This window comes from Corythoichthys intestinalis, chromosome 4, assembly GCF_030265065.1.
Source record: "Corythoichthys intestinalis isolate RoL2023-P3 chromosome 4, ASM3026506v1, whole genome shotgun sequence".
In the NCBI taxonomy this organism is placed as follows: Eukaryota; Metazoa; Chordata; class Actinopteri; order Syngnathiformes; family Syngnathidae; genus Corythoichthys; species Corythoichthys intestinalis.
In genome coordinates, this window is record NC_080398.1 from 39538619 (window position 1) to 39558137 (window position 19519).

At 39.7% G+C, this 19519-nt stretch overlaps 1 protein-coding gene across 2 annotated transcripts; it reads left to right on the forward strand.

Moving 5' to 3' along the window:
- Positions 1-15289: 15289 nt before the first annotated feature.
- Positions 15290-19295, forward strand: LOC130915196 (transcription factor HES-7.1-like). 2 transcript variants are annotated; one of them, XR_009063063.1, is made up of 4 exons: positions 15290-15375; positions 15502-15606; positions 18523-19055; positions 19131-19295. XR_009063063.1 is itself a non-coding variant. In XM_057835034.1 (3 exons), the coding sequence occupies exons 1-3, from the start codon at positions 15331-15333 to the stop codon at positions 18922-18924; spliced, it is 552 nt and encodes a 183-aa protein (XP_057691017.1). In that variant the 5' UTR covers positions 15290-15330; the 3' UTR covers positions 18925-19295. The 2 variants fall into 2 exon arrangements, 1 of the variants encoding a protein (XP_057691017.1); XM_057835034.1 differs by having other exon boundaries at positions 18523-19295.
- The last annotated feature ends 224 nt before the right edge of the window (positions 19296-19519 follow it).

Consider the following 19519-nt stretch of genomic DNA (forward strand, 5'->3'; position numbering starts at 1 on the left):
CAGGTCATTTGGGGACATGTCCTGGTCATAACAGATCATTTGGGGACATTTGGTGGGCGTATCCTGGTCATATCTGGTCATTTGGGGGGCGTGTCCTGGTCATTTGGGGACCTTTGGGGGCGTGGCCTGGTCATAACAGATCATTTGAGGACATTTGGGGGCGTGCCTGGTCATATTAGGTCATTTGGGAGACACGTCCAGGTCATAACAGATCGTTTGAGGGACACGTCCTGGTCATGTCAGGTCATTTGGGGACCCTTGGGAGCGTGCCTGGTCATATTAGGTCATTTGGGGGACACGTCCAGGTCATAACAGGTCATTTGGGGGACATGTCCTGGTCATAACAGATCATATGGGGACATTTGGTGAGCGTGTCCTGGTCACATCAGGTCATTTGGGGGGCGTGGCCTGGTCATAACAGATCACTTGAGGACATTTGGGGGCGTGGCCTGGTCATAACAGATCACTTGAGGTCATTTGGGGGACACGTCCAGGTCATAACAGGTCATTTGGTGGGCCTGTCCTGGTCATATCAGGTCATTTAAGGGACAGGTCCTGGTCATTTAGGGGACACGTCCTGGTCATATCAGGTCATTTGGGGACATTTGGCTTCTTTCGACATCTGGCTTTCACTGTTATGCTCCTCTTAAGTGGAACGAATAGCAATTTACTCTTAAAGTGCATGTGACACGAAATAGCATGTTTATCTCATAATACACGCAGTATTTTATGCTCCTGAATGATATGGACCGCTTGGATGTGTGTGGAAGCGATCGCTACATTTATTTAGTTTTTTTTAATCCCGCGCCATGAAAATGAGTGACGTCCTGCAACTGTTTCGAGTTGAGAAAGAGGGCGCTGTGACGTGTACGGGAGAAGGAGTTCTCTTCACTATACATCACGAGGAAGTGAGTAAACATCTTGTTTTGTATTATGTCAAATACTGGGATCATTTTAATACGGAGGTGGCTTGCATTTTGTGGCTGACATGCTCCTTGTCGTACATCCCCCCGCCGGGCGAGCACTATACTCGGCTTTTGCACTCTTGGGGTGCCCGATGTTCTGTCCAATTTTCCACCCGATCAGAAATTTGTGCAACTTTGTGTTAAAAATAGCTGCGAATAGAGCGATTACAAAGTAAACACTACAAACTTTCTTTCAATAAAGGACTACTTACGTTTCATCATTGATAGGCATGTAAAAAGCTCTCCTCATGGACATTAGCTGCACGTTAGCTGCACAACAACTGCAGGGGAACGAGCTGTAAATTGCTCTCCGCCGGGCGGTTTGCCGATCGGCGAAGACAACCGACAACCCAGTCGTCATGTCAAATGATCCGGGCTAGTTATGTGTGATGATCCGCTTCGAAGACTTTGAAACGCCACTCGGTTCAGGTTAGCGTGTTGGCTAGCTCTCACGCCTCTTGGTATGTTCACGTTCTCCGAAGCCGGGGAAGGGAAATGACGTCAGTCCGATTTAGGTGTCATAAAATATCGTTCGGGAGGTGCGACAGTAAAGGTGAAGTCGACAGTTTTGACCATTATGCAGTCATTTTGCCATGTCGTCCTGAATAAGTGCATTTTTATTATTTCATATTCCATTTAGCACAAGACTGTTTTGTCTAGTGATGGGTCCGTGAGACCTCATGAAGCGTGTGACACACTGTGTTGACACAGTGTGGATACCTTGTCATTGAATACTGACACCTGCTGGACATAAAAAAAACCCTACAGGCAACTCACTTGACAGACTGACACTGAATTGATGACATAGCATGTAAAATCAAATCATTTAAGTCTTTGCATTCATTCATTTTGCATTATTCCATGCTTGTGGACTTTTTGTTCTGAGAAAATTTTATTCAAAAACATCTTCTTTTTTTTTTAATGTTTAAAATTGAGTTGTTTCCTTTTTATTTATTTTTTAAACAAGCAATTTCACCTGCTGTGGACAACACACACTCGCATGGAACCAACGATGCCAGCATGCACAAGAATTTCTTAGCCAGTTGAAAGAGGTTTGGATAAGATGTCCATTGGCTCCTCCAGTATTGAAGAAAATCTGCATTGCGTGCCATGTTTGGCTCAGCCATGCATCCTTGCACTTTTGCAATTTCATCTGCAGTTGCATTGCCTCCTTCACTCCCCACATCGTCATCTACGTGCTACCATAGCCCATCAGAAAAAAATTGAAGTTGACAAAAATAAATTATAGCTTAATAACCCATTTCTAATACATGACCAAAAAACTACTGTGGGAAAGTAAAGGAATGGCTCTATACCTGTGTCTATTTTGACTGCGGTGAACTGAGCCACGTTTTGTCCAAGCCAGCCGCACTTTCTTTTCTTTTGCGTTCCCCTTTCGGGTATAGAGCCTACCCACGTACCACGTGATCGCTGTATGGTTCCGCCCACTTGTCCGTCATTTTGACTCTGTATTAGCATTGTTTTCAATTGATGGCGGAATTTAAAATACATTTCATGGAAGACCCGGTGCTTTCTGATGCCGCAAACTCACTGGATCTGTTGCATAAAAGGCGTTATGAGGAAAAGCTTCGTTCTATACAGTCGCCAGATCCATATTTGATGCCCAAATCTGTCTGCCTGACATCTGCTACGCTGATATTTAAAATGATCTTGTCCACACAAAATCAGCCTATTCTCACGAAAAACTTCAAGAGCTTGGACGCTTATAAATACTTCGTTGCTGGTTGGGTGAAACTGGTCCTCGTTTGGCAGGAATCTATCTTGTGCTTGGAAAGGTGAGTTACGAAATTTTCAATTCGAATTCTTTTGTTATTGCTAACATCCACTGTCAAGTCTAATGTATTTCATGTCGTTTGTCAATGGAGTTAAGGCTTTTAATGATTATATGGTTTAGCGATAGCACTCACTACATACATACGTGTATGTTGTCGGCGATCAGCCTAGCAATGATCTTAATTGTGGTTATTTGTCAGCCCCGTAGACGAGGCCAGTTTCCTTCACTTGGTACCAGCTAAATATTATTCAAAAAATAACGATGGTGGAAGAAAGGGAAGTCACAAACATCTTGAATTTGAACCTATGTCGTACTACGTCGTATGTTGTCGGCGATTAGCCTAGCAATGATCTTAATTGTAGTTATTTGTCAGCCCCGTAGACGAGGCCAGTTTCCTTCACTTGGTACCAGCTAAATATTATTCAAAAAATAACGATGGTGGAAGAAAGGGAAGTCACAATCATCTTGAATTTGAAACTATGTCGTACTACGTCGTATGTTGTCGGCGATTAGCCAAGCAATGATCTTAATTGTGGTTATTTGTCAGCCCCATAGACGAGGCCAGTTTCTTTTACTTGGTACCAGCTAAATATTATTCAAAAAATAACGATGGTGGAAGAAAGGGAAGTCACAAACATCTTGAATTTGAAACTATGTCGTACTACGTCGTATGTTGTCGGCGATTAGCCTAGCAATGATCTTAATTGTGGTTGTCAGGCCAAAACCCTCTAAATATATATTAAATGCATCTTACCGGATATAAAATGACTACTACATAGTCTGTGGTGATTTTTTGGTGTCCAGCTTTCACGTCGAATTGCAGCCGTCCATTTCGCTCTTCTATCGGTCTTTGTCAGGTGACGTAACGCTGTCAAAAGCCGCAGTGCATTGTGGGTTGAATCGCCATTTTGAGTGTACACTTATTGTAAACAACTGAGCACTGAGCAGTGAGAATCGTCTTTGCTTTCATCATTGTCTTTGATTAATGGGACACTCGTGTTGTTTGAAAGGCTGCCATACTAAATCACGCGGCAAAAATGGCAGCAAAGTTGACCACGACGTATGATTTTTTCGTTTTCCCTCTTGGAAAAGAGGTTATAGACAGCAGGTTGAGGAACTAACGAAGCGGCGTCAGATGGCCTGGGTCGCAGCGGTGAAACGACTTTCTACACCATATCTCCCTTCCGGCGTGTTTGCTCTCGGCATTTTCATGAAGGCAAGTCAGTTTTTTTCAAAGTATTGATACTGAATATGCTGTTTTTTTTTCTTTCTAAAGTCGCTATTTTCTCATTGGCTAACCTTAGCTAGCTAGCTTCACTTGTAAACTACAAGCAAAGAGGGAGGGCAGTTGAAATGGGTTAATCTGTACGTTATAAATCAGTGTTTATTTTATTCAGTCATTGTTTATAAAAACATTATAGAGTGAATGATTTAAAAGATAAAGGTAAACAGCAAAAATGCACAGAAATATTTATCAATGCGCGAGATTTCCTTTTGTGATCTGAGAGATCTGATGGGATGGTAGCATGTCTGATTAAGTGTTTACGAAAGTGAAATGCCATGGAAATATCCAATCTTACCTAGCTTTCTAAATAAAACCTGTGATTGCAGGTGAACCAGCTTATGAAATGATGGAGACTGACCCAGACTGGGCTCTGCAAGACGAACGTGAGCAGCTACGGAAAGAGACACTGCAAGCACCAGAGATGGGGGTCCAGCAGGATGCAAACATTGAAGAGCTGCAGACTAAGGAGGGACCATCTGAGCCTCGTGAAATAAACAGTCACCAACAGAATGAGGAAGGGACACCTGACGCTGGAGAAGAAAGTGGTCGGCTACAGACTGAAGAGGGGACACATGAAGCTGGAGAAGAAGGTGATCAGCTAATCACAGAGGATGAGACGCACAACACCAATCAGGATGTGACACAGACTGTGATTATTGACCGTTTTGAAATTTTCACAGAAAACCCATCAAATCTGAAAGCACGTGCCCAAATGTTTTCCAGCTACAGTGGGGAGAACAAGTATTTGATACACTGCCAATGGGAAAACTCATTGGCAGTGTATCAAATACTTGTTTTCCCCACTGTACAAGCACCACCACACTATGAAGTATTTAATATGTATTACACCCAAGGGAGCCATTTGTTTCTTATCAAAAGGCTGGGGAGGGCGTACAAGTGACAAACATATAACCCTGAACAGTGATTTTTTTTTTGTTGATAATTTGTTGCCTGGGGACATTGTCTTGGCTGACAGAGGTTTTGACATACAAGAATGTGTGGGCATGTAGTGTTCAGATGTCAAACTCCCAGCATTTACAAAAGGCCGCTGTCAGCACATTTGAGAATCCATGTTGAAAGGGTCATCGGAAATGTTTGTCAGAAGTCTAATATCTTAACAGGAACCATACCCATAAACATGATTCTTCCATGTGAAGGTGAAGAAGCTACAATGTTGGATAAGGTCACTTTCTGCTGTGCCCTGATAAGCCATTGCCCAACAGTAGTATAGTACAAATTTCTTTTCGTAGTGTTTGTACAAGCAGTTTTTTTTTAATACGTTTGTAGATGACTTAAACCTTTTTAATAAAGTATGTCAGTGACAATTTTGAAGTCTTGACTCCTTGCCTCTCTTAGGTACGTAAAACACTAGTGTTGGTTTTGATAATGAAAAGTACTTTTTTTTTTTTTTTTACTAATTCAAACAATTTTGTGGAGATAAACACTGAATAGGAAATACAATGTTTGCTAACAAAACGAGATGTTTGACAGGTTTACTTTTTTTGGATTTATAATTTTTACTAGAATTCTCAATCAAAACACAGCAGCAGCACAATGGTAAACAGAAAATAGCAATACAAGGAAATATAAAACGTGCATATGAAGAAAAATAACACTAGTTGTAAAATAACGTGTTCAAGTAAATTTGTCCCACTTCACATAAGTCCTGCATTGAGAGAATTGCACATCTTTGCATGGCAATGTCAACACTGAAACAATATATTGTGCAATATGCATGAATTTGCATGTCATTATGACAGTTCCTTCACCTGTTTTAGTCATGTGATGTTTAAGATGATATTCAAGGTACAATTCAAGTTCAAGGATGTTCAAGTAAGAGCTGTATCATGTTTCTGAGAGTAGCAACGAGTGACGACTGTGTTGTCGCAGTCCTGCGGTCGAAATGCGAAGATCCTGCACGGAGCCATTCGTTAAATGTCCGTGAGCTTCGAGAGATTTATAGTTTTTAAAATGTAAGCGCTGATACCGTAAACGAGGGACGTTTTTTATATCCAGGGATGAAGTTGGAGGCAGTAATGTGGCGTCGGAGCTACTCCTGTTCTGGTTTGTTTACATCCGTGATACACTCAAAATGGCGCATGGGGGCGTGTCCGCTAGTTTGGGCACGTGACTGACAAAGACCGATTTGAATCCCTCGGAACAGGGTAAAATTTCAAGTCTCTCCTTCCATCTTTTCTGTTAGTGCAACCAACAGCCACACACGCCTTCACCATTTTGATTATTAATGTTAAGGAGCAGAAAAACACGCCGTAAATAGGAGAAATGTACGTAGCCGTAATAGGTTAACACTATGTTTTGACGGACAAGTGGGCGGAACCCTACAGCGAACACGTGGTACGTGGGTAGGCTCTATTATCGTACCGTGATAGACGGCGTAGGTGTGGTGCATTTAGTTTATATACAACAACATGCCTGCTACGTTATGTGCCAGAATGGCCTAGTGGTAAAGTTATTCGTGACTTATACGTGACAACGCGGGTTCGTATCCTGCTGAAGAACTGTGTTTCTTAGTATTTTTCTATGGCTGCCTGACTAATTAAAAACTGTTAAAATAAAAAAATTTAAATCAAGCACCCATTTTGTCTCAAGTATATTGACAGATCATAATCAATATGTGCTAGGATTTACAGAAACATGGAAAATGTGTAGCTGTCTTAATTATATATATATATTTTTTAATCCACAAACTGAGAGGACAGCACTACGAATGTAGACTGATAATTAACAAAAGGTGACATCACAGCTATTAAAATTTGAATCAAGTCACTCAATCAAAAAATTATGAAAAATTTGAAAAATGTATAAATGTATAAATTGGAAAACTAAGAGGTGGGCCCTGATCTCCAAGTAAAGTACTTCAACCCTGCACTGGTTTGGGGTCAAAAGGTCAAATGGGCTAGGAGCTATTGAAGTTGGAAGCAAGTCAGTCAATTTAAAAAAATCATGAAATATTTTTAAAGAGAAAAATTGGAAAACTAAGAAGTGTGCCCTGATCTCCAAGTAAAGTACTTCAACCCTGCACTGGTTTGGGGTCAAAAGGTCAAATGGGCTAGGAGCTATTGAAGTTGGAAGCAAGTCAGTCAATTTAAAAAATCATGAAATATTTTTAAAGAGAAAAATTGGAAAACTAAGAGGTGTGCCCTGATCTCCAAGTAAAGTACTTCAACCCTGCACTGGTTTGGGGTCAAAAGGTAAAATGGGCTAGGAGCTATTGAAGTTGGAAGCAAGTCAGTCAATTTAAAAAATCATGAAATATTTTTAAAGAGAAAAATTGGAAAACTAAGAAGTGTGCCCTGATCTCCAAGTAAAGTACTTCAACCCTGCACTGGTTTGGGGTCAAAAGGTCAAATGGGCTAGGAGCTATTGAAGTTGGAAGCTAGTCAAAAAATAAAAAAATCATTAAAAATTTATAAAGAGATAAATTGGAAAACTAAGAGGTGTGCCCTGATCTCCAAGTAAAGTACTTCAACCCTGCACTGGTTTGGGGTCAAAAGGTCAAATGGGCTAGGAGCTATTGAAGTTGGAAGCTAGTCAGTCAATTAAAAAAATCATTAAAAATTTATAAATATATAAATTGGAAAACTAAGAGGTGTGCCCTGATCTCCAAGTAAAGTACTTCAACACTGCACTGGTTTGGGGTCAAAAGGTCAAATGGGCTAGGAGCTATTGAAGTTGGAAGCTAGTCAGTCTATTAAAAAAATCTGTATATGTGAGCATATACAGGCCCAACAAGTATACTGTAAGAAGTATTTTATATGTCCAACATTAAAATTGTAAAACAACACACTAATAAAATGTGCAAAACCCCATAAATAAACCTGAACTGACACAAAATATCAAATGAATAGTTCAACCATGGTGTGTTCTCAGTTTTGGCCGCATTCCAACGCAATGCATGTCCACTGTAGTGGTTGCATTTATATATGAAGAGCTGTTGTCTGTTGACCAAGGACTTGCTCATTCAAAAGTACTTGGGTAATTCTGGCCACCTCTCAGGGTTTTTACCGGGGAGAAGAAAAATCGGCCTTTGCTTGGGACCTGTAGGAGTACCAGAATTCTCTGGTACTTGTAGTGTTAAGGTGTAACCCAGCTACTGCCTAAAGTTTGCGTAGATAGGCTACAGCACCCCCGTGATCCTAGTCAGGAGAACCGGTACAGGATGAAAGAATATATATTCTTTAAAAGTATTGAAAATAAAAAAATTAATTGTTTCTGAAGTGGAGTATTTGTTGTATAAAAAAATAATGAAATTACTTATTTATTGATAGGCAGTCTAAATAAAGTATTTTGAAATCAAATTTATGTTTTTACTTAGTTATGTACATATCCATAAACATCTATGTGGTATCTACATTGTAATTTTTTCAAAAAAATGTTCTTCCAAAAATAGCCAGGGTTTGTTCATGTTGGTTTACAATAAAAAAATGGATGGATATAAATAAATGGTTGTTAAATTTGAGTAAAACCAAAGCTATGATGTTTGGTAGCGTTAAAACTAATTCTGATTTGCATATAATTATTGACGGTTTCCAAATTGAAAACGCAGATGTGAATACATTTTTAGATGTCAAAATTGATAGTAAACTGACATGGAAACCCACATCAGACATATAAAAACAAAAATTTCCAAGAGTCTCTCAATTATAAATAAAGCTAAACAATTTCTTGACGAGAACGCACTCCGCACTTTATACTGCTCCTTGGTTCTTCCATACTTCTCATATTGTGCTGAAGTCTGGGGAAACACCTATCAAAGCACGATAAATTCTTTTGTCACCTTACAGAAACGGGCTGTGCGAATCATCCATAAGGTCGGGTTTCTGGAGCACACACATAATTTGTTTATTTACTCAAAGCTGCTGAAATTTAACGATCTTGTAAAGTATAATACCTCAATAATCCTCTATAAAGCATTTAATAAATTATTACCAATTAAATTGCAAAACCTTTTTGCAATGAAAGAGAGAACTCATAATTTGAGAGGATATGGAGACTTCAAAATACCAAAAATTCGAACAACTCGTAAAGGTTTTTGTGTGTCTGTGTGTGGATTAATCTGGGAATGCAACACAAGCAATGCCAAACTATCTACAGATTTAAACGGTTATACAAACGTATGGTCTGGTCACAGTATACTGATTTAAGGTCTTAATTAAATCAATAAGTTGTCTTGGTATGAGTGCTGGACTGCTGGTTGTTTCTTACCATTGCTGGTATATTGCCCGGTACCATTGTTGGTATAGTTATTGTTGCCATTTATCATTTGTTTGCCCTGTGTGAGTGGCCTTTACCATAGTTGGTATGGTTTAACTTTCATTACCATGTTGGTATGAAATTGTTTTTGGGTTTGGGTGTTACCTGTGGTAACTTCATGTCAAGGGACAACATTTGTTACAAAAATGAAATTGTACATAACTGTTTGAACTGATTTTTTGGTTGCCTACATTTTGAGAAGGAAGTAGCAAGATTTTTTTTTGTTCCTAATTAGATGAGAATAGGGGTGGGATTAAATATGTTTTCTTCTTCCCACTCCTTTTCAGGCATGTAGTTGATGTTGCTATGTTAGTTTTGCTGCTCTTTTTTGTTATATGTTTATAAGAGCTGAATATGTTTGCTGTCTTGACAAGAAAAATTATGGCCTGAAATAAACAAATGAAATGAAATGAAATGATAAAGTGAACACACCCTTTACAATTCACAGCTCTTTCTTAAAAAAATAAATAAAAAAGATTAAATGACAAGTAATTATCTATCAAACTAATGACTTGATTATTATTACAATGTCTACAGGGTGGAAGGATTCTTCCATTATTTGAAAGTTGCACCTAGTAGAATTTGACATGTTTGGGTTTTGCTTACGTCTTGGAACAAAAAAATAATTGACAAGATTCCAATACCTTGACAGTTACTATTGAAATGTTATAATTGTATTTTTAATTACATGTTGCACATTATGGTTTTCCAATGTAATTGGATGCCTTTGTGGATTTCATTTTAGTGTACATTATTACATGCAAGACTCCATTATGTTCTAACTGTAATGTTGAAACGAAACGAATTATTGAATGAATTAATAAAGTACACATTTTTAAAATTAATTAAAATAGGAATTACCCAAATGATTGGAGTGGGTGGTATCTTTTACTTTTATTACTTTAATCTAGATTTTGAAGCAAGTACAGTACAGTAGTGAAGTAGTAAAGTAGTAGTTTACAGTAGTAAAGTAAGTCCGTCATTGGGATTCATCAATTAAAAAAAAAAAGTTATATAGTTACTTGCAATAATCCAATGCCTTTAAATATGAAAAGGAACACAGTACAACTTGCTCATGTTTATTACATTATAAATCTGAATGGGTTAATCGGACTCAAAATAAAAAATAAAATGTATAAATATATAAATAAAATATGGAATGCCAAATAAAATTTGAATAAAAACCAGGCAATTAATCTATGTCAAAAGTGTTCATTAACACAATGTTCTTTAATAAATCATGCCATTAGCGAGCGAGCCATAGGCCTATAGAGTCTACCCACGTACCACGTGTTCGCTGTAGGGTTCCGCCCACTTGTCCGTCATTTTGACTCTGTATTTGCATTGTTTTCAATTGATGGCGGAATTTAAAATGCATTTCATGGAAGACCCGGTGCTTTCTGATGCCGCAAACTCACTGGATCTGTTGCATAAAAGGCATTATGAGGAAAAGCTTCGTTTTATACAGTCGTCAGATCCATATTTGATGCCCAAATCAATGTTTTTCGACCCACTGTCTTCGCCCTGTCTGCCTGACATCTGCTACGCTGATTTTTACAATGATCTTGTCCACACAAAATCAGCCTATTCTCACGAAAAACTTCAAGAGCTTGGACGCTTATAAATACTTCGTTGCTGGTTGGGTGAAACAGGTCCTCGTTTGGCAGGAATCTATCTTGTGCTTGGAAAGGTGAGTTACAAAATTTTCAATTCGAATTCTTTTGTTATTGCTAACATCCACTGTCAAGTCTAATGTATTTCATGTCGTTTGTCAATGGAGTTAAGGCTTTTAATGTTTATATGGTTTAGCGATCGCACTCACTACATACATACGTGTATGTTGTCGGCGATTAGCCTAGCAATGATCTTAATTGTGGTTATTTGTCAGCCCCGTAGACGAGGCCAGTTTCCTTCACTTGGTACCAGCTAAATATTATTCAAAAAATAACGATGGTGGAAGAAAGGGAAGTCACAAACATCTTGAATTTGAAACTATGTCGTACTACGTCGTATGTTGTTGGCGATTAGCCTAGCAATGATCTTAATTGTGGTTGTCAGGCCAAAACCCTCTAAATATATATTAAATGCATCTTACCGGATATAAAATGACTACTACATAGTCTGTGGTGATTTTTTGGTGTCCAGTTTTCACGTCGAATTGCAGCCGTCCATTTCGCTCGTCTCTTTGGATCCCTCGGAATACGGTAAAACTTCAAGTCTCTCCTTCCATCTTCTCTGTTAGTGCAACCAACAGCCACACACGCCTTCACCATTTTGATTATTAATGTTAAGGAGCAGAAAAACACGCCGTAAATAGGAGAAATGTACGTAGCCGTAATAGGTTAACACTATGTTTTGACGGACAAGTGGGCGGAACCCTACAGCGAACACGTGGTACGTGGGTAGACTCTATGGGTAATAGGTTAATGCATATAAGCCCATGAAGTCAAAATGTGTTTTCCACATTTGAGTTGCGCAAAAATTATGATGCATCATTCATATGTTCTGCTATTTTCACCCTATAAATCGAGGATATAAGTGGGTTTAAATTCAAAATTGTATTTATTTGCATGCACTGTAGTGGGGGATGGGTCTGATATATCGATATCGTGGGTCTGCTTTAAGGAAAAGGCCTTGTCCTTGCTTGTCTCTGGACTGTAACATTCTCCGTAATACATGCCATCCATCCATCCATCCATTATCTTCCGCTTGTTCCGGGGTCGGGTCGCCGGGGCGGCAGCTTTAACAGGGAAGCCCAGACTTCCCTCTCCCCAGCCACTTCAACCAGCTCCTCCGGCGGGATCCCAAGGCGTTCCCAGGCCAGCCGAGAGACATAGTCTCTCCAGCGTGTCCTGGGTCGTCCCCGGGGCCTCCCGCCGGTGGGACATGCCCGGAACACCTCTCCAGGGAGGCGTCCGGGAGGCATCCGAACCAGATGCCCGAGCCACCTCAGCTGGCTCCTCTCTACGCGGAGGAGTAGCGGCTCGACGCCGAGTCCCTCCCGGATGACCGAGCTTCTCACCCTATCTCTAAGGGAGAGCCCGGACACCCTGCGGAGGAAACTCATTTCGGCCGCTTGTATCCGGGATCTTGTTCTTTCGGTCACGACCCAAAGCTCGTGACCATAGGTGAGGGTAGGAACGTAGATCGACTGGTAAATCGAGAGCTTTGCCTTTCGGCTCAGCTCCTTCTTCACCACTACGGACCGTTGCAGAGTCCGCATTACTGCAGACGCCGCACCGATTCGCCTGTCGATCTCCCGCTCCCTCCTACCGTCACTCGTGAACAAGACCCCAAGATACTTGAACTCCCCCACTTGGGGCAGGATCTCATCCCCGACCCGGAGAGGGCACTCCACCCTTTTCCGACTGAGGACCATGGTCTCGGATTTGGAGGTGCTGATCTTCATCCCAACCACTTCACACCCAGCTGCGAACCGCTCCAGTGAGAGTTGGAGGTCTGGGCTTGATGAAGCCAACAGCACTAAATCATCTGCAAAAAGCAGAGATTCAATGCTGAGGTCACCAAACCGGACCCCCTAAACGCTTCGGCTGCGCCTAGAAATTCTGTCCATAAAAATTATGAACAAAATCGGTGACAAAGGGCAGCCTTGGCGGAGTCCAACCCTCACTGGGAACGAATTCGACTTACATGCAAGACACCATTTAGATAACCTTAACTTTTAACTTATTGATCTGGCCACGGCAATAATATAAAGTTTGTTCTGTACTAGCTTCCAACTTCAATAGCTCCTAGCCCATTTGACCTTTTGACCCCAAACCAGTGTAGGGTTGAAGTACTTTACTTGGAGTTCAAGGCACACCTCTTAGTTTTCCAATTTATGCCTCCAAATTTTTTTTCATGATTTTTTAAATTATTGACTAGCTTCAAACGTCAATAGCTCCTAGGCCATTTGAAACTTTTGACCTCAAACCAGTGCAAGGTTGAAGTAATTTACTTGGAGTTCAAGGCACACCTCTTAGTTTTCCAATTTATCCCTCCAAAAAAAAATTTATGATTTTTTAAATTATTGACTAGTTTCAAACTTCAATAGCTCCTCGGCCATTTGACCTTTTGACCCCAAACCAGTGCAGGGTTGACATACTTTACTTGGAGTTCAAGGCACACCTCTTAGTTTTCCAACTTATCCCTCCAAATTTTTTTTGATGATTTTTTAAATTATTGACTAGCTTCAAACTTCAATAGCTCCTAGGCCATTTGACCTTTTGACCCCAAACCAGTGCAGGGTTGACATACTTTACTTGGAGTTCAAGGCACACCTCTTAGTTTTCCAACTTATCCCTCCAAATTTTTTTTGATGATTTTTTAAATTATTGACTAGCTTCAAACTTCAATAGCTCCTAGGCCATTTGACCTTTTGACCCCAAACCAGTGCAGGGTTGACATACTTTACTTGGAGTTCAAGGCACACCTCTTAGTTTTCCAATTTATGCCTCAAAAAATTTTTTCATGATTTTTTAAATTATTGACTAGCTTCAAACTTCAATAGCTCCTAGGCCATTTGACCTTTTGACCTCAAACCAGTGCAAGATTAAAGTACTTTACTTGGTGTTCAAGGCACACCTCTTAGTTTTCCAATTCATGCCTCCAAAATATTTTTTCTGATTTTTTAATTTATTGACTAGCTTCAAACTTCAATAGCTCCTAGGCCATTTGACGTTTTGACCCCAAACCAGTGCAGGGTTGACATACTTTACTTGGAGTTCAAGGTACACCTCTTAGTTTTCCAATTTATGCCTCCAAAATTTTTTTCATGATTTTTTAAATTATTGACTAGCTTCAAACTTCAATAGCTCCTCGGCCATTTGACCTTTTGACCCCAAACCAGTGCAGGGTTGACATACATTACTTGGAGTTCAAGGCACACCTCTTAGTTTTCCAATTTATCCCTCCAAAAAAATGTTTATGATTTTTTAAATTATTGACCAGCTTCAAACTTCAATAGCTCCTAGGCCATTTGACCTTTTGACCCCAAACCAGTGCAGGGTTGACATACTTTACTTGGAGTTCAAGGCACACCTCTTAGTTTTCCCTTTTTTTTATGTATAGGTTGTTAATAAATTTACTTGATTAAAACTTAAGTAGCTGTGAGGTCATTTGACCTTTTTGTTCATTATCAGTGTACATTTGTAGTCCTATTCTTGCTGTTTCTGAATTTTTCTTTTTTTTCATTCAGACAGCTACACATTTTCCATCTGTTTCGTTAAATCCTACCACAAATTGAATACGATCTGTCAATATACTTGATACAAGTACAGAAAATGCATGCCTGATTTTAAACTTTTTATTTTAACAGTGTTTTTATTTATCAGGCAGCCATCATTCTTTTTTTTATTGAGCCATCATTCTTTTTTTTCTTGAGAAAAAAAACAATAATTCAAAGCCCTCAAGCGGGATTCGAACCCGCATTCTCAGGTGCGACAGACGACCGCTTCTGTTACCGAGCTACTCTTCCATGTGACGTCACGGGTAATTTTTTTTCTGCTTCTAGAACAATGTTTCGGCACGTACGCCAGCTGTCACTGTGCGGTAAAACCTGAAAGAGAAACGCAACAGAAAAGAAAGTGCGGCTGGCTTGAACAAAACGCGGCTCAGTTCACCCCAGTTGTATCAGCGTGTGTCAGGCCTAAAGCCACTCTCAACCGGGCAAAATGTCAAGTTTGCCTGGGCCCTTCACTCTGCTATGTACACCTATAATCATTAAGTTGATTTATTGCACTAAGCAGTGGCTTAATGAGTGGCAGCTAAAATAATATAATATAAAATCTTTAAAAAAAAAAAAAAAAAAAAAAAAGCGCGTAGGAGCGCGTTAGGAGGCAACGTGACACTCATGTGCTGAGGTGGCATGTGATTGGCTGTTGGGGTGCGTGGGCGGGGCTTGGGCGGGCGGACAGAGAGGGTTTAAAAAGAGCAGTCAGCTTGGAATCCGGTCTTTTTCCTGACCTTCTGCAGATCCTGAAAGAAGCTCAAAATTGGAAGAAGCTCGAATCATGAAGCTCATGCAAGAAGCAGACGATGCAAATCGCGACAAAAAGGTAAGAGAAACTCTAACAAAAAACATTTATATACACTAGTCAATCTTTTGTTTTTGTAGGAATAAAAGTTGAAGTTTAGTCTAGCATGTTTTGAAAGACTTTATACTTTTTTCTTACTCATTCTAGCTTCTGAAATCCCAAGTGGAGAAGCGTCGCCGTGAAAGAATGAACCACAGTTTGGAGCGTTTGAGGAGCATGTTGATGCAAGAGCCGCAGCAACAACAGCAGCAGGTATACCAGTAGCCTATATGAAGCAATATTTGCTCAAAAGACAGTTGAGAAGGCCGAACAGTGACCTAGTGGTGAGCACGTCTGCTTCACAGTTCTGGGTTCAAATCTCGTTTCAGGCCTTCCTGAGTGGAGTTTGCATGTTCTCCCTGTTGTCTCCATGTTCACCCCTGCTTCCTCCCACAATCAAAAACACGCATGTTAACTTCGTGATTAGCCCATCTGCCTTACAGGTCTGGGTTCAAATCTCTCGTGGGTTGCAGGTGATCCGGCTTCCTCCCACATCCATAAAAATTATTTATGTTGAAGACTAAATAAGTGCTTGTGAAAGTTTTTACACCCCCAAATATTGATAAAAAACGAAATGGTTGTGCTCCAAGTTGGAACATTACAAGAGTGAAAGAGTCTTCAATAATAAAGTCATTTTCTGCCATTGACGGTGATGGCTGTCCAATCTGCTTTGACTCTCAGTTTAAATAGATTGGACCTCTATCGCCGTCAATGGCACTGAAACATGATCACAATTGGGGGTTTATTGCTTCCTGTGGCAGCCAATCAATTAAGTGGAAATTTTACATTTAAAATCATGAAATAATATTCAAGGTCATGAAAGAAATTGTGATTTGGGAAGAGCAAAACTGTAGGCTTTGCGGGTAATCCGTTAAAATATTACAACTAAAAGAAAATATAGAATAGAATATTACAAAAAAATGTAAAAACAAAAAATATATATTTAAGAGGAAGAAAATCCCAGTTTATAAACTTAATTAAGGTTGAAAAACATCGTAATAATGGTAAATTTAAACAAAACATTCAGAAATTTAAAAATAATACCAATAAATAAGCAAATTAAATAATTTCAATGTTTTGCACTTATTATTATTATTTTTTTAAACATCTATTTATACATTAAACACATTGATTTTTTAAAATGAAAATGTAATTTTATGGAACTTGACTCATTGGTTGACAGCAATAGACGTCCAATCTTTTAGAACTGGGAGGAATGATTGCGACCATCTTCTCCGTTCAAATGGATTGGACGTCTATCACAGTCAATGGTAGCCATTAAGCAGGGGCGGATCCACCAGGATGGAATGGGGGGGCAACTCCCACCCTATAAGACAGGCTTGCCATGGAATTTAAAAAAAAAAAAAAAAAAGCTCATGTCAATTTGACATTTACTGCAATTAATTAAGTAGTAGTGTCAGTGAGGATCCTTATAATAATATAAAAAAAATACTTTATGTAACTAAGGTTCTCTATATCAGTTTGTAAATATCACTCGGGCCTTTTTGTAGTGTCTACATATGATTTCTTAGCAAACTGATTTAATATGTGTAGACATCTGCCATATGATGACACTAAAGGGGTGTAACAATTAATCATTGTGGATTAATATATGGATTTGTTAAGCACAACTGAATGCGATCAAGATTATAATTTTTATATGCCGTTTTGTAAAAACAAAATAATGATAATAAATATTTCAACAAAATTGTAATACACATTAAAAGTGATTTGTATATTTTTATTGCTTTTGCTAAATTGGAACAGATTGTGTTAAATGTCTTCATAATTTTGTATAAAATCGATCGAATCAGCGCAAAATATCATATCATTCTCCAAAGAATCGATTAAGTATGATACCATCATAAAAAATTTGCCAACCTCCCACCCCATAAATATTTTTTTAGATCCGCCCCTGCCAATAAATTAAGTTAAACACACGCAAACCTGCGTTTGATTCCCTTTCATTCGCGTACCACTAGAGGGAGCCCATTTAACATACCATAATTTTCGGACTATAAACCCATACTTTTTTCCTTCATTTTGAATCCTGTGGCTTATAGTCCAGTGCGGCTTATTTTTTTATTTATTTGGGTTAATAGGCAACACATGCCTCCTAGTATGCATTGCAGCGCTACTGATGTAAATAACAATCAAAATTCATGTTCTCTGCTAATTATTTATTCAATTACTGTTCCAGTTGATTAATTATTGCTTGTTATTGTATTTGGTAACACTTTATTTGACAGTGGCGTAATAAGACTGTCATAAGACAGTCATATATATGACATGACACTATCATAAGCATTAATGAATGCTTATGACAGATGTCATTAAGTGTCATCCGGCAAATTATGTTACCAACCCCATTTGTGTCCAGTTCGGATTCTTTACATCCATTCAAAAGTGATATAATTTGTCGGCTAATACTACAGTAAATGACATCTGTTATAAGCATTCATAAATGCTCATGACAGTGTCATGTCATATTTATGATTGTCTAATGACAGTCTTATAACGCCACTGTCAAATAAAGTGTTACCAAATACAATAACTAGCAATTAATGAAACAACTGGCACAGTAACTGAAGACATAATTAGCACAAAACATGAATTTTGATTATTTACATCTGTAGAGCTGTAATGCATGCTAGGAGGCATGTTGGACAACAGTGTTGACACCAGGGGGCAGAGGTTGACTGTCTCCCCCAAGGGAGCAGTGATGGCCAGGTTCTTGAAGCAATGAAGCTTTGCAGCCAGTTGGTTCAAAGCTTCATGGTGGTTCATTTGGTCTTATGACAGTTATATGACACTGCTGTCAAATAAAGTGTTACCGGTTAATATCTTTTGGTGTAAATATCCCATATACCACCTTATAGTGCAAAAATTACGATACTTTACGAATCACTGCATAAATTTGAGTAGTATAAGCCAATGTAACAACAATAAAAAAAAGTTACATCAGTTCAAAGATGTTTTTTTTTTTTATATATATTTCTTTACATTGAGTGATAATATGCCAACAGCCCTGTTAGGTCAATGTAAAACAGTTCAATTTTAAAGCAGATATGGTGCGGCAACCCATGAGGTCATTCGGTATATAAAATGGATGTCCATTTTCTGCTCTAGGGTGCATCCCAGCGTCGCGTGGAGAAGACCGAGATCCTGGAGCACACTGTCCTGTTCCTGCACAACACCAGTAAGGCAACGAGCGGGGCGCAACCGCAACAACACTCCTTCCAAGACGGCTTCCACACTTGCCTCCAAAGAGCCGCCCACTTCCTGGGCCCCCAAGGCAAAGGGTTGTGGCTAGCCCTGGATGCCACTTTGGCCCCCCGTTCACCTTCGTCTTCCTCATCCTCTTCCTCGGTCCTCCACGCGCTGAGACACAAGTCCAAGCACAACCGGCGAGCGGCGGCTCCGCCCCCCAGGACCCCACCGCAGGGGCCAAACTGGCTGGGGACGTGCATGGAGAGCCCCCCGGCGGAAGGCCCTTCGTTGGGCCAGAGCGTGTGGAGGCCTTGGCCCTGAACAGTGAACTTTGACTCCTCTTTCCTCTCTATTATCTCTTATGGTGTAAATAGTGTAAAGACGTTATTTGTACTATAGTGCCACTCGGGACGGGAGCTGGATTTTACCGCCCCCGTGTGTCCATTCCAGAGGTGAGTTGTCACACGCGCATACAGACGCACAACCAGGAGCGTGGATCATAACCAAGTGTCCTGTCTTGTTTCCAGCTGCTTTGAGGTACGAGGGGCCCCACCCCCACTCACATCCACAAGTCATGAACAACCTCTGTGAACCCTCCTGATGATAATATATAATTTGTATATTTTGCACACTAACTTATTGCACATGTCTCCCTATGGTGAGATTGTATTGCCTTTGTTACAATTAAATATTTTCCGTTCCACTTCTATCAAATGTCTTGTCTGTTTTTGTTGTATGTAAATGATGTTTCAATGCTACTGACAGCAATAGATGTCCAATCCATTTGAAGTTAACTTGTCCGATAATGACTTTTTTACCGATAACCCGATATTGTCCAACTCCAAAAATCTGTTACCGAAATCAATACCGATATATGCGGTCTATTATGGCTACCGTAAATTTCGGACTATGAGCC